The 13,835-nt window shown below is 35.2% G+C and overlaps 1 protein-coding gene across 3 annotated transcripts in view; it reads right to left on the reverse strand.

Annotated features, from left to right (window-relative positions):
- Positions 1 to 12,733, reverse strand: part of LOC149790398 (uncharacterized) — a 63,728-nt gene extending 50,995 nt beyond the window's left edge. For all 3 annotated transcript variants that reach the window (XM_089972448.1, XM_089972449.1, XM_089972447.1), the window contains exons 1-2: positions 12,576 to 12,733; positions 5,231 to 5,461 (exon numbers count right to left, since the gene is read on the reverse strand). In XM_089972448.1, the coding sequence (XP_089828574.1) occupies positions 5,231 to 5,461; positions 12,576 to 12,645 (301 nt within the window). In that variant the 5' untranslated portion in view covers positions 12,646 to 12,733. The remainder of the gene's footprint in view (positions 1 to 5,230; positions 5,462 to 12,575) is intronic.
- Positions 12,734 to 13,835: the final 1,102 nt, after the last annotated feature.

Below are 13,835 nucleotides of genomic sequence, written 5' to 3' on the forward strand. Positions count from 1 at the left end.
ACAGAAATTTACTTCACAATTCTGTTGTGAAATGGTCCATGAAAAACTACTTGAAAAAAAAGCAAGCCATACAAAAAAACACATCTAGATTACTGTAATCAAAGATTAAAAGATTAACTTAATTCAGAAGTACCTTTAAATATTTATAAACACTGATTCATCTTTATAACAAGTTACCCTATTCTCAGTCACCCTAACAAGTCTTGCTGGCATGGTCAATTTATACAACAGTCCCTCAAAGGGACTCACATTCTTACAAACCAAAAAGAAATTTCAGGAATTCAAGACAAGATTTTTTTGATCTTTTCAAATGTTTAGGGTCAAAAACATCTCTTACATTCTTAAGCAATAACAAGAATTTCAAATTTGCTCCTGTTTTGGCCATACCAGATGTAAGTGTGGCACCATTTATATATATGACTAACAATGTATCTTAGGAAGTCATTTGGTGAAAGCCATATGGCATTGTGACCATCCATTCTGGAGAAGCAGTAATAACAATATATACAAGATGGCTCTCTGGCTGGGCATCAGCATTATTTTTTCCTTAATGACCAACTAAAAGTCTTTGGGGAAAATATCCATGTTGCTATGACAATCCATCTAGGAGAAACAGTGATAACAAGACTTTCAAGATGGCTGCCTTGGCAGACATAATAGATATCAGATCAGTACCATTTTCATTTAGGATCAATTAAGATGTCTTCAATTTGGGAGAAGTAGCAACAAGATTTTCATTATGGTTGTCAAGGCAGCCATAATGATGACCCAATTGCCAACATTTTCATTTAGGATCGTCTATCTACCCATATTGATAAGACTTTCTTTTCTGGAAAAGCAGCTATGACAACAGTGTGTCTCTCCTGGATGTCAAATTTTTATCTAAACCAACAAGAAGTCTTTTAGTAAACAGAACGCATGATGATAAGACCATCTATATCAGATAAGATTTTCAACATGGCTCCTGTGGTGACCATTATAGTAGTGGATGAACAAGTAGTACATGTACTAGTTTAACACAAGACCAATCAGTTTTTTAATTCCACAGTCAATGTATATTTTGAAGTGAGCATATCCTAATTTTAATATTCCTCAGTAAATAAAATAATTATTACCTTACTTCATGAAAAAAAAACAAATACCAACTTGTCTAAACTTGACCACCCCTATGTAGGCAAAATGGATTTGCTTGTGTCTTTGCAAGAAAGAAATATGATATACATTTACCAACAGCTACCACATATTATTTAATGGAAACTAATGCTTCGCTATATCAAATTTTATGGAAAGAAGTCAGAATCAAAATTTGTTTAAAAAAATATCCCACCTCAATAACATATTGTAACAGCTAAAAGAAATAATCATTTATGTTTTTCATTCAAATATCTCTTGAGATACACATTTGTGCTCTGAATAGTTTATATTCATTATTAAAATACTGTAATTTAAAAAATCCAATTCAGTTATCTTTGGATGCTCAATACTGTAAAAATAATGGTAGTCTCGTCTGATGTGCTGTATAATCCATTGTCAGCCAACATGTGTAAACAAACAATTAATTATGACAGCATTGTCCAACAGCGCATGGCTGTTAAGTTGTTACAATATATACATGCTGCATGTACTTAAACTGGCCTAGATGTTGCACTGCCTAAATGCCAGTCAACAAAATGTAAACTTCTTAATGAGGCTAGCAAGGGAAAGAGGCTCCTCAAAGGGGAATGAAAACATGTCACCATGCTTTTTATTAATTAAGCATAAGTAAAATTTGTACTATTTTAAACATGCACAAAACTCCATAATACAGTAATGCATATAATTAAGATTAACCTGCATGACATGAAACTTGCATGACATAATAAATTTGTTCCAAACACTGATAACAAAAGAAAATGCAATACTCTATCAGATTTCATTGTCTCAATCAGTTATGTCTTGAGTCAATGGTTGATGAGATTGTGGACTTCATTTGCATTGCTTGGGAAAATTGTATAATTAAGTACATGTGGATGATGAAGCTACAGTAAAATGGCTGTATGTATTAAAAAAATTACATTGTGGTAAGTGTCGCCAGTACTGCGCACATGTGTAAAAACGCATGTGCTTTTTGAACCATTTTGTCAAAATAAGCGGTTCCATGTTATTTTGGACTGAAATTTATGCCTGCCAAAACAGGGCTATCGACTTAACAGGGGTCAAGATAAACGGGGAAAATTTAGCTTAACAAAGGAGAATTTTTTGGGACCTGACCAAACCGCTCGAAGTAAATGGTTTCTCAAGATAACTGATGTCAAGATAAGTGGGTTTGACTGTATGACCAATACAACTACCTAAGGAACACATACAGATAACAAGACACTGCATAAGATGAGTTCGAGATACTTGGGTTTGATTGTACGACCAATAGACCTAGCTAAGGTACATGTACAGATAACAAGACATTGCGTAAGATGAAGTCGAGATAAGTGGGTTTGACTGTAGGACCAATAGACCTAACTAAAGTACATATACAGATAACAAGACATTGCATAAGATGAGTTTGAGATACTTGGGTTTGACTGTAGGACCAACAGACCTAGCTAAGGAGCACATACAGATAACAAGACATTGCATAAGATGAAGTCGAGATAAGTGGGTTTGTTGTTGTTGTTGTTGTTGTTGTAGGGTTTAACACCATTTTTCAGCACACGATAGGCTATATAGCGGCCAGTATTAATGGTGGAGGAAGAACCCGTGAAATCCCTGGAAAGAACCACCGACCCTCTAGAAGCTACTGGCAAGCTTTCTCACATACCCACATTGGCTGAATCCGAGACTCAAACCCACGCAGACAGAGGTGAGATGGTAAGTGGGTTTGACTTTAGGACCAATAGAGCTATCTAAGGTACACATACAGATAACAAGATATTGCATAAGATGAGTTCGAGATACTTGGGTTTGATTGAAGGACCAATAGACCTAGCTAAGGAGCACATACAGATAACAAGACATCACATAAGATGAGTTCGAGATACTTGGGTTTGACTGTAGGACCAACAGACCTAGCTAAAGTACACATACAGATAACAAGACATTGCATAAGATGAAGTCAAGATACTTGGGTTTGACTGTAGGACCAATAGAGCTAGCTGAGATACACATACAGATAACATGACATTGCATAAGATGAATCGAGATAAGTGGGTTTGACTGTAGGACCAATAGAACTAGCTGAGATACACATACAGATAACATGACATTGCATAAGATGAAGTTGAGATAAGTGGGTTTGACTGTAGGACCAATAGAGCTAGCTGAGATACACATACAGATAACATGACATTGCATAAGATGAAGTCGAGATACTTGGGTTTGACTGTAGGACCAATAGAGCTAGCTGAGATACACATACAGATAACATGACATTGCATAAGATGAAGTTGAGATAAGTGGGTTTGACTGTAGGACCAATAGAGCTAGCTGAGATACACATACAGATAACATGACATTGCGTAAGATGAAGTCGAGATAAGTGGGTTTGACTGTAGGACCAATAGACCTAGCTAAAGTACACATACAGATAACAAGACATTGCATAAGATGAAGTTGAGATAAGTGGGTTTGACTGTAGGACCAACAGAGCTAGCTGAGGTACAAATACAGATAACAAGACATTGCATAAGATGAAGTTGAGATAAGTGGGTTTGACTGTAGGACCAATAGAGCTAGCTGAGATACACATACAGATAACATGACATTGCGTAAGATGAAGTCGAGATAAGTGGGTTTGACTGTAGGACCAATAGACCTAGCTAAAGTACACATACAGATAACAAGACATTGCATAAGATGAAGTTGAGATAAGTGGGTTTGACTGTAGGACCAACAGAGCTAGCTGAGGTACAAATACAGATAACAAGACATTGCATAAGATGAAGTCGAAATAAGTGGGTTTGACTGTAGGACCAATAGACCTAGCTAAAGTACACATACAGATAACAAGACATTGCATAAGATGAAGTTGAGATAAGTGGGTTTGACTGTAGGACCAACAGAGCTAGCTGAGGTACAAATACAGATAACAAGACATTGCATAAGATGAGATCGAGATAAGTGGGTTTGACTGTAGGACCAATAGAACTAGCTGAGATACACATACAGATAACAAGACATTGCATAAGATGAGGTCAAGATAAGTGGGTTTGACTGTAGGACCAATAAAGCTAGCTGAGGTACATATACAGATAACAAGACATTGCATAAGGTGAGGTCGAGATAAGTGGGTTTGACTGTAGGACCAATAGAGCTAGCTGAGGTACACATACAGATAACAAGACATCACATAAGATTTTCTGGTCTATATCCAATAACGCTAACTAGGGTACATTTCCACCATAAACACAACATTTTAAAATGGATACATAAAACGCACTGCTCCAGTATAACAGTTTTAATCTCAAATCAAATTAACTAATTTTAATCTGCCAGGAACTAACTCAAAGTAAATACAAAACCTTGCATACAGGAAGAATTTTAAAAATAAAATTTACCCATGATAATATCATCTCTCAAAATACGTTTCACAAAACAAGCAAAAAGTTGATTTTAAAAGAACAAAATGTTTATTTTTAAAGAGAAAAAATAAAACCAAATTGTGTCTTTTTTATGACAAAACCTTGTTCTATGTCAAAATACTGTTCTGTAAAATATTTTGACACAATTTTGTTCTATTTATGACAAAATGCAATTCTTTTTATGACAAAATCCTGTTCTATTTATGCCAAAAGCCTTTTCTATTTATGACAAAATCCTGTTCCTCTATATACAAATGAGAATCAAAGTATTAAGAATACTGATGGCTTGGTATATAGAAGTGATCCTGATTTACACAAGATTATAAAGAAAAACATAATTATGGAAATGCTGCTGCTTATAATTCTTATTGCTAGTGAGCAACACTGCTCTAAATAATCTTGAATATTATTTAAAAGTTATTATCATCTGTGAAATAATTTACAAGAACATTACTATTAGGGCTAATCATTTGCCCAATTTGATTTGCCTGCCTTTACACATAAAATTTAACATGAAAGGATAGTAGATGCATACTTAGTTACTAAATTTAGTAATGCAAACTATATCTGGTAACAGAATTGACAATATGCAAAAATCATGAAAGATCTGAAATCAATCCGATCATAAAAGAGAGCAAGTGAAGAAGTCCAAGAATGTGTTTTCAAAAGCAACTTACCTTTATCAGGATTGTTGAGGTAACGTCGACGTGTCATGTAATGACTTGCACCCCAGACGTATCCCAATGTAAAACCAGTTCTCCAATTTGACCTACTATAGCTTGGCCCTATATAGCGAGATTTGAATCCACCAGATGAAGATGATGAACCTGAACCACCAATTCGTGTCCGTATCCGCACCCCTCCACTCCGTACTCCACCACCACCTCGCCTGGCTTCCACATGTATAGCTAGAAAGGACACAAATTAAACAAAATATTATACAGACTTTAATAACTTTAGTCTTCTGACAGGAATATAAATGTTTGTGTTCAGACTTATATGCACATAAAAATATAACTTTTTGTTCTCCTAACACATAAATGTTTAGATATAAAATATTAAAAATGCAATAGGCATGATTGTGACATGTTACACCACTTGTTTAATTATCATGACGTTCAGGGATGTAAAAGTTAGAAACAACCATACGAAAGACATATCTACCTAAGGTATTTAATAATCATCTCCATACACAATAGTAAGGAACGGTTGAATCTTGAGATTATTGACCAATGTACCTCAGTAACCTTGACCTTTCAAATTATATGGTCTTGAACTGAACTTAATGATAAGAGACCATTATTTTCTTATTTAATTCAATGTGAGAATAGCCCCTGACTTTTCCACCATAAAATCTAAAGATTTGTTTATTACCATAAATGCAAGCCATCTACATAGTTTGGTCCAGGAACTTACTCTAAAACAGAAGCTATTCAGTAAAACCAATTTTCTTGGAGACACAATTAAATTCGACCTTTGACCTTTTGACTTCAAAATCAATAGGCCTCTCTCATATCTTAAGTGAAAGATTTCCAAAACCTTCAGTCAATGAAGAAGGTCTAAAACTAAAGTTATTATCAAAAATCAAAAATGTTATTCTTTTACATTGACTTTAATCTTGACATATAACCTTTGAATGCCCAAATTATTATAGTTTTTAACTACCCAGCATATAAGTCATCCCAAATACATTTGAAAGAACAATAATAACAAAGTTTTGTGCCTTGACATTTTATCTTTTGAAAAGAAAATCAACAAATTTCATCTTTACTCCAAGTCCCTCATAAACTTTGACCCAAGCATGAGATGCAGAACTAATGTTATTACACAAGAACTGTTTTTATTTCTATCATACTGTCACCCTTAACCTTAAATATTTTTACCACAAAATCAAAAAGATGAAAAAAACTGAAAAATGGCATAACACCCTACAACAACAACGACAACCACATAATCAAGACATTTATTCCTTACCACAAGTGCAGGTGATAGAGAACTACTGCTGTGCAAAAACTACTTTTCTTCTTTCAGCCATAATTACCTCGATCTTTGATCACAAGATTAATAAGGTTCTTCCTTATCTCCAGTGTAAGCTGTCCAGAAAGTCTGGTTGCTGCAGACATTGGCGACCTCAAGAAGAAGCCATTTTTCTTCTTTCAACCTCAACGACCTTGAACCTTGCCCTTTTGACCACCAATACAAAAGGGTTCACACTTACCCCATGCACAATCCATATATAATGTTTGGTAACTATCAATAGTGGACAACTGAACTTATTCTGCAAAATCAAACTTGTAACAGGCAGATGGATAGATGGACTGAGAACACACAGTAACATACTATCTTGAGCCATGTGGCACTTACATAGAATCCTTCAAAGTTTAAATGACCAATAGTGCATGAAACCATGTTACTGTGTTTACATGTTGGTTTATAATGGACATCAATATACATCAGGAAAAGTAGACTTCTTGAGCAATTCATACCAAGCACGAATATTCTATTTGTTATTAATGCTGGAGACAATAGTACCTTTTCAACACTATACATGTATTTATAACATACATTATAAGTGAGGGACCCTTGTACTAAGGGAGGTTCAAAGCTGAATTAGAACACAAAGCAAAGAGTATTTATTGATGTGAAATAATAATTAGTTCTAAATAGCTATGAACTAAAATTAGGTGAAATTAAGTCATAAACAAAATGATAGAACCAATTTCAAACAACGTAATGGGATTCATGACATACAGGCATTATAAAGAAACAAGTGGTATACTGTGAGGTTTTATTGTGAGGGACCACCCTGCTTGCTTTACAAAAATGTGTGGATATTCAAAACATGGTACACATTACTTAATAATTGACTTGAGGAATTTTAAAAAATTGAAAACTTGATGACAATTAAAGACTGCCTCATTATTACCAATATATTTTAACTAGCATTGGTGTCATGAATTCTAATCTTGCCCTGTATAATAAGATCAAAGCTCACAAATGTTTGATAAATGTCCTCTCTCATGTGACATGTGTGAAAGTACAGAGTTTACACTGACTCAGCCATAATACATGCCAACAGCATCTGCATTAGAAATTGGGGTACTTGTCAATTGGGGCCATCTCATCGGGTACTTGTCAGCTGAGGTCATTTCATGGGGTAATTATCAACATCAGCATTGACCAGGAACATAAACTGGAAAATTGTTGAGGTGTGGTTACTTTCACTGTTTCATTTTAATCTCTGCTGATAAGCATTCCACACATTCTTAGCAACTGTGACAGTGTATACTATGATTCACTGCAGTTATCTCTATCACAAAAGTTTTCAATTGTGCCTACTACTAGCTTGTCTTTTGTGGACCACAGCAAGTCTGGCATGGACAACTTCCTCCAAAGCACAGTCAAGATACATGAACCTTAAGGGCACTCCATATGATATAAATTAATGGATAAAACCAGGTCATGGGCCTTATTCTGCCAACCACTGTCATAAGAACAAATATATCTGGAACATTTCAACAATTTTACTTTAAATATCTCTGGTTTTTATTATGCATATATGTTGTACGATTAACACCATTTTCAAGACATGATTGGATATAGATGGTGGCCTGAGAATAACCGAGTATATTTGTAACTGATGAAGGAAGAATCCAGGAAAACCCTGGTAAGAACCACAGCCCCATGCTTCCCCATATACCCACCATGGCTGAGCCCAAAATTCTTTAATCCATGCGGTAGAGGTGAGATATGTATAAAATCTTCAGATGTGCTCATTTAAAATGAAATTCATCAAATCATCTTTTCTATCTTGAAATTCATCAAATCATCTTTTCTATCTGTTTTGAGCCAAGACAAGCAAATGATTGAAGCTAGTGTGTTTGTGTTTTTTGTGTGTAATTGTTAACAATTTTTTAGTCATATCACTACGATGTCTGCAAGTGTAGCAGTTCATAGAGATGTCTAGCACTGGGGCATCATGTCGCAGACATTTAGCATCATGTCCCACCCAGTCACATTATACTGACACCAGGCCAACCAGTCCTAACACTAACCTCTTAATGCTGAGCACAAGTGAGGCAGCTGCTAGTTACATTTTTATAAGTCTTTAGTATCACTGATCCAGGATCTGAACCCACGTCTTCCAACATCCAAGGCAGACACTCTAATCATTTAGGCCACTGGAGCAGTCAGTTCAAATTATTGATGAGTTTCGAAAAATTCATTTGAAATGAGTTCGAATGTAAGATTTTTCTATCACATAACAAGAAGAATGCAAATCTTATCTGAGAAAACCACAAATGTAATAAAATGTCACTGAAATACATTAAGATTTCTTGATCGCAATGTGTTGGAAACACCATGACATTATCACTTAGGTCATGAGGCATTATTATGCACATGACATACAGAAAAATTATGTTTATAATTAATTGAAATACTTGGTAGTCATATAATAAATAGTACCCCCTCTTTATACTATCATAAATGGGGCAAAAAAATGACCTGCAATCATAAGTGAAGATGCTTTACATAAAAAATCTCTAAAATATCACTTGCTCAATAAGTGTAAAAAATAAACGTTTCTCGCCCTCAATAAATTTTTACTCAACCAGTTATATGATTTACAGAAATATAGAAGCTGATGAAGCTAATGACTTAAATTTGATCATGTGAAAGGTTGTTTTTGGAACTTATTGTTAGATGCTTCTGTGACCAGTAGTAAGTAATTGCAAACTTAGACCAGTCAGCCCTCTGTCTTGACACATCTAGTTTGATAAAGTGTTTATTAGCATTAAACAGTCAGAGTCAAGCACTTTTATGAGCTTGATCAAAACAAATGGGAAACAATCTTTGGCAGGTATTACTTGGGCTTTCAACAAAGAAATTTGATAATGTACTCATTGAAACATCCATTTTCATGTTCAGCCCTGAATAATAATTCAACCAATTATGCAAGTGACTGGAAAATGAATTTGATGACTGGGAACTTGCACTAAGCATTTGGGGCTAGGCAAGAGTATTCTGCCCCCCCCCCACCCATATTGCAGTACATTCCAAGAAGTCTGTATTGCTAGTGCATTTTAGCACAAAAATAAAGTACTTAATGTTTATATTGGTTCTTATGAAGCAAGAACTAAAACAAATAGAATTATATTAAATTACAATGAAAAATCAAAATCTGAGCAACAATATGGGGTCCATCACCAACTTCATATTATAAAATAAAGCGGTATACATAGTGGTTTTATGGTGACAAACATTTAAACATTTACTATCATGGTAAAAAAATCAAGTGCACTAGAGCATGTGATCATATGTGTCTGTGACTGATTAAAACAAAATGGAAAATCTGATATAAACAAGTTAACTAGCCTAAGCACTTTCGAAGATTAATCTTTTTTAAATGGCAAACACAAAATGAACCCAGTGACAAAATAATAAACACAAAGAAGTGTTGAAATGAGATACAGTTATGTAAAGTTAAACATCGGTAATTTCAAAACTTTCTTTTGTCTGTGCTGTGGTTGGTTTGTGTCTGCCTTGCACAATAACATGGCAAGAGTCAAAATCAACTAGGCAAGTTAAAAACTAGTTTTGCCCTTTTCATTGTCAGTTTGTTGAACTTGTATATACTTGTGTACAATACTGACCCAGAGTTTAAACATACACAGAGTGCACTGACCATCTTTTGTTTGTGCTGGTAAAAGTCACATACTTATACCCGACATCACAGTGTCGTATCCAGGTGTTGCAGGCAGGCCGGGCCTGTGCTTCATTTGAGGGTATGTATTAACCTGTCAGCTGTATGACCACTAGAATAACACCTACAGGACACTAGAATGAATTTGACCACTCACCACTAGAATAACACTTACTGGACAGGTAAACCCCAGTTTGGGTTTTGTAACACTGAGTGGAAGGATGTATATGAAATGCCTGAATTAACTCAATATATACCACTAAAATATTCAGGACTGAAGCATGGTTAATCCACAGCTGGCTCAGAATCAAATGTGGAAGTAATGAAGTGCACATTCATGTGTGTGTGTGTGTGTGTGTGTGATTTGGATTTTTTACGTAGCTTTAACAATTTTTCAGTCATATCACTATGACGTTTGTAGTGTGGCAGTTTATAGTGATGTATAGCACTGAGGCATCATGCCGCAGATATGAAGCATGATGTCCCACCCAGTCACATTATCAAGACACCAGGCCGACCAGTCCTAACACTAACCTCTTAAGGCTGAGCACCAAGCGAGGCAGCTGTTAGTACCATTTTTGTATGTCTTTGGTATGACTCGGCCGGGCATCGAACCCAGGACCTCCCGCATATGAGGCAGATGCTCTAACCACTAGGCCACCAGAGCAGTCCATCATAAGTGGGTCTTGGATAGTTTGTTCTTAAATATGTATAATAAATTGATTGATAAATGTGGTAAGGTGCCCGACAGGTGTATAATTTAGAGGCAGAAAAAAAAAGGCAAATTTCATTTTTTATTGTTGTACTCTGCCTGTGGAACCTCATACAGAATATTATAGTATTTATTCTTGTCCAGGTCCAGAAGGATAAACATACAAAGTAATGAGTGCTCTTTTCATCAGGTAAAATCTAAAAAACTGAAACCATAACTTAAAATATAGCTACTTTTAGTGCATAATGACAGACATAAAAAGTAACTACTTGTATACTAGTGTTAAGTGACAAAAAATACAACTACTTTATTGAAACTTAAAATATAACCAATATTATACTAAAAGACATTTAATATAACTATGTTTACTAAGTGATATCAAATATAACTACTTTTCCACTGAGACAGAATATAGCTACATTTATACTGACAAAAAATATAAATCTATTTTATAATAATACTACTAAAGAAAGAACTACTTTTATACTAGATGAGACAAAATATAACTACTTTCATACTGAGATTGAATATACCTATTTTTATACTGACAGACAAGATACAACCAATTTTACAACAATAAAGAAAGGATAAGTACTGCAAAAAGGAGACTGTCACAGAATAAGGCAAGAAATAACTTGGTTTCATCTTAAAACTATTTGATCATTTTCATCATATCTGCATACAATGTTACTTAGGGTGGATAATTGTTTTTCTAGGTAAGCAACTGAACTAGCATGTATTGCTTGCAACGAGAGACACTAAAAGCAAGGTATGCATGGGTATTCTACCCTTACTCACTCATGTAGATTTATGGCAGGTTTGTTTTCTAACTGACACACTGGTCACTGGATCTTGTCAAGGAGTGAATGTTCTCCCAGCCATAGGGGTAAGTGTTACATTTTTTATTTATTTGATATGTGAAGCATATTCAGTTTTTAACCTTGTATCGTGAAATGATGCCTTTACTACTATGCAGATCTGAAACGCTAAGAACTTTTGAATTGTTACAAATTGCTATTAGGGGTTTAATTTAGTAGCATGTATCTATAGATTTTAATTCTGTACTCTTATTATGACCATTTTGGTTTTACTGTAATTTTCTGTACCCGTCTGTACGTATATCTGTGCACATGGTGGATCCATGAAGGGTGGGCGTGGCCAATACAGGTGTGCCAAATCAATTTAGGAGGATTGTGTGCTGTCGGTGTGTGTGTGTGTGTGTGTGTGTGTGCGGGTATATCAAGCTGTCTGTCTGGCCATCTGTGTGTCTATATGGATATGGAAGATAATGAAACCATCAATGTTAAGACATAGCACATGTTTTTGTTTGCGTGCCATCACCCCCAGAACAATAATATCGGATCATGTGTCTTACGTTGTAGGACTACCTCTAGGCTGCATTGTAGCTAAAATTCGAAAGCCAATACAATTTTCATAAAATAGTGCCAACAGATAAATTTAAACAATTTATACAAACACATACTTTAACAGTGTTAAATTCATTGTTTCCGTTTGATCTCAATTTTTTTCTGAGCTTGTTGCAAGCAACAGCCCTTCAAAATATAATTGTTGTTGTTGTAAAACTATAAATTGTTGTTGTTTTTACCTGCTATTATAATCATAAATACCACGAAACGAACGAAATGAGAATCCCTGCCACTCTTGAGTTTCGCCATCTTTGATTATTTAGAAGAACAGCTTCCGGTACAACAGGGAAAATCCTATCTATTTATAGTAATACACAAAATGACGTAAAGGAAAGGTTCCGCGCACTATATTTCAAGACATTCAAACACAGACTGCCAATTTATTTGCGCACAATACTCCCAACGCATGAAATATATAGCAGCAGGGAAGTTGTACAGACCAGGTGGCTCAGATAAATTTAACCCTCCTACCAAACATTTCTCCGTAGAAGCCTCAGAAAGCAAAAATAAACCCTCCTGCGCAAATTAATCCGCAAAATTTCAACCCAAAGTGCATTTTTAGGCATAAAAAAAAACAGCATTTTTTTGGGGGGGGTATTGTAAAATTTGTTTGTGCCATAATTGAATTATGGTGGGTTGCGGATACTAATTTTATTTCACAATAAAACAATATAGTTGAAAATAAGATGAGTCGAAAAGTTAGCACAGTTGGAGAGCCTCAATCTGCTAGATTAGCGCGAGATCAATTAGCGGCATTAAAGAAGCTAATTCCGACAAAACGATTATTTAAGAGAAATGTTCGTGGTTACGAAGATATGCAACATGGAATTTTAGAAACTTCGGCAAAATGGTTGAAGCCAGTTACTAAAACAATTGAACAAACTGTATATGGTGACGAAAAAGATAAGGAAGATGAGGAAGCCAGAAAACGTGGAATTTTTCGTGCGTTGAAAGGTATTGAGGAGCAATCACGAACATTACCCGATCGATTAGCAATAGCAGCAGCGGCAGCGCAACAGGGTGGACAACCTGCAATTGCCTTTAAAGTAGGTCGTAAAGGAAAAACTGAAGCAAGACCTAGAGGGAGAAAACCTGGAGTAAAAAAAATGAAATTTGATATCGATGATTTAAGAGAAAATTTCACCGATGAGGGATGGAATATAATATCACAACCGCTATCTACGATATATAGTTTAGATCAATTTGGTCAACTTGCTGAAGATATGTTCAGTATTCGAAATGATTATTTGTCTGATATAGGAAGAGAAAGATATCCAACTCGTAAAAGTTGGTTTAGTATGTTATTTAGAATTTATGATGGAAAAACGCAAGCGAGTGAAAGGGATCCATCTTTTAGAAGATTTATGGCAGCAGCAGACGATAGATATGGTCATAATAAACAAATGGCGGAAGAAAGAAAACAGCAAGAGAAAGAAAGA

This window comes from Sinohyriopsis cumingii, chromosome 10, assembly GCF_028554795.1.
Source record: "Sinohyriopsis cumingii isolate HCF-2022 chromosome 10, ASM2855479v2, whole genome shotgun sequence".
In the NCBI taxonomy this organism is placed as follows: domain Eukaryota; kingdom Metazoa; phylum Mollusca; class Bivalvia; order Unionida; family Unionidae; genus Sinohyriopsis; species Sinohyriopsis cumingii.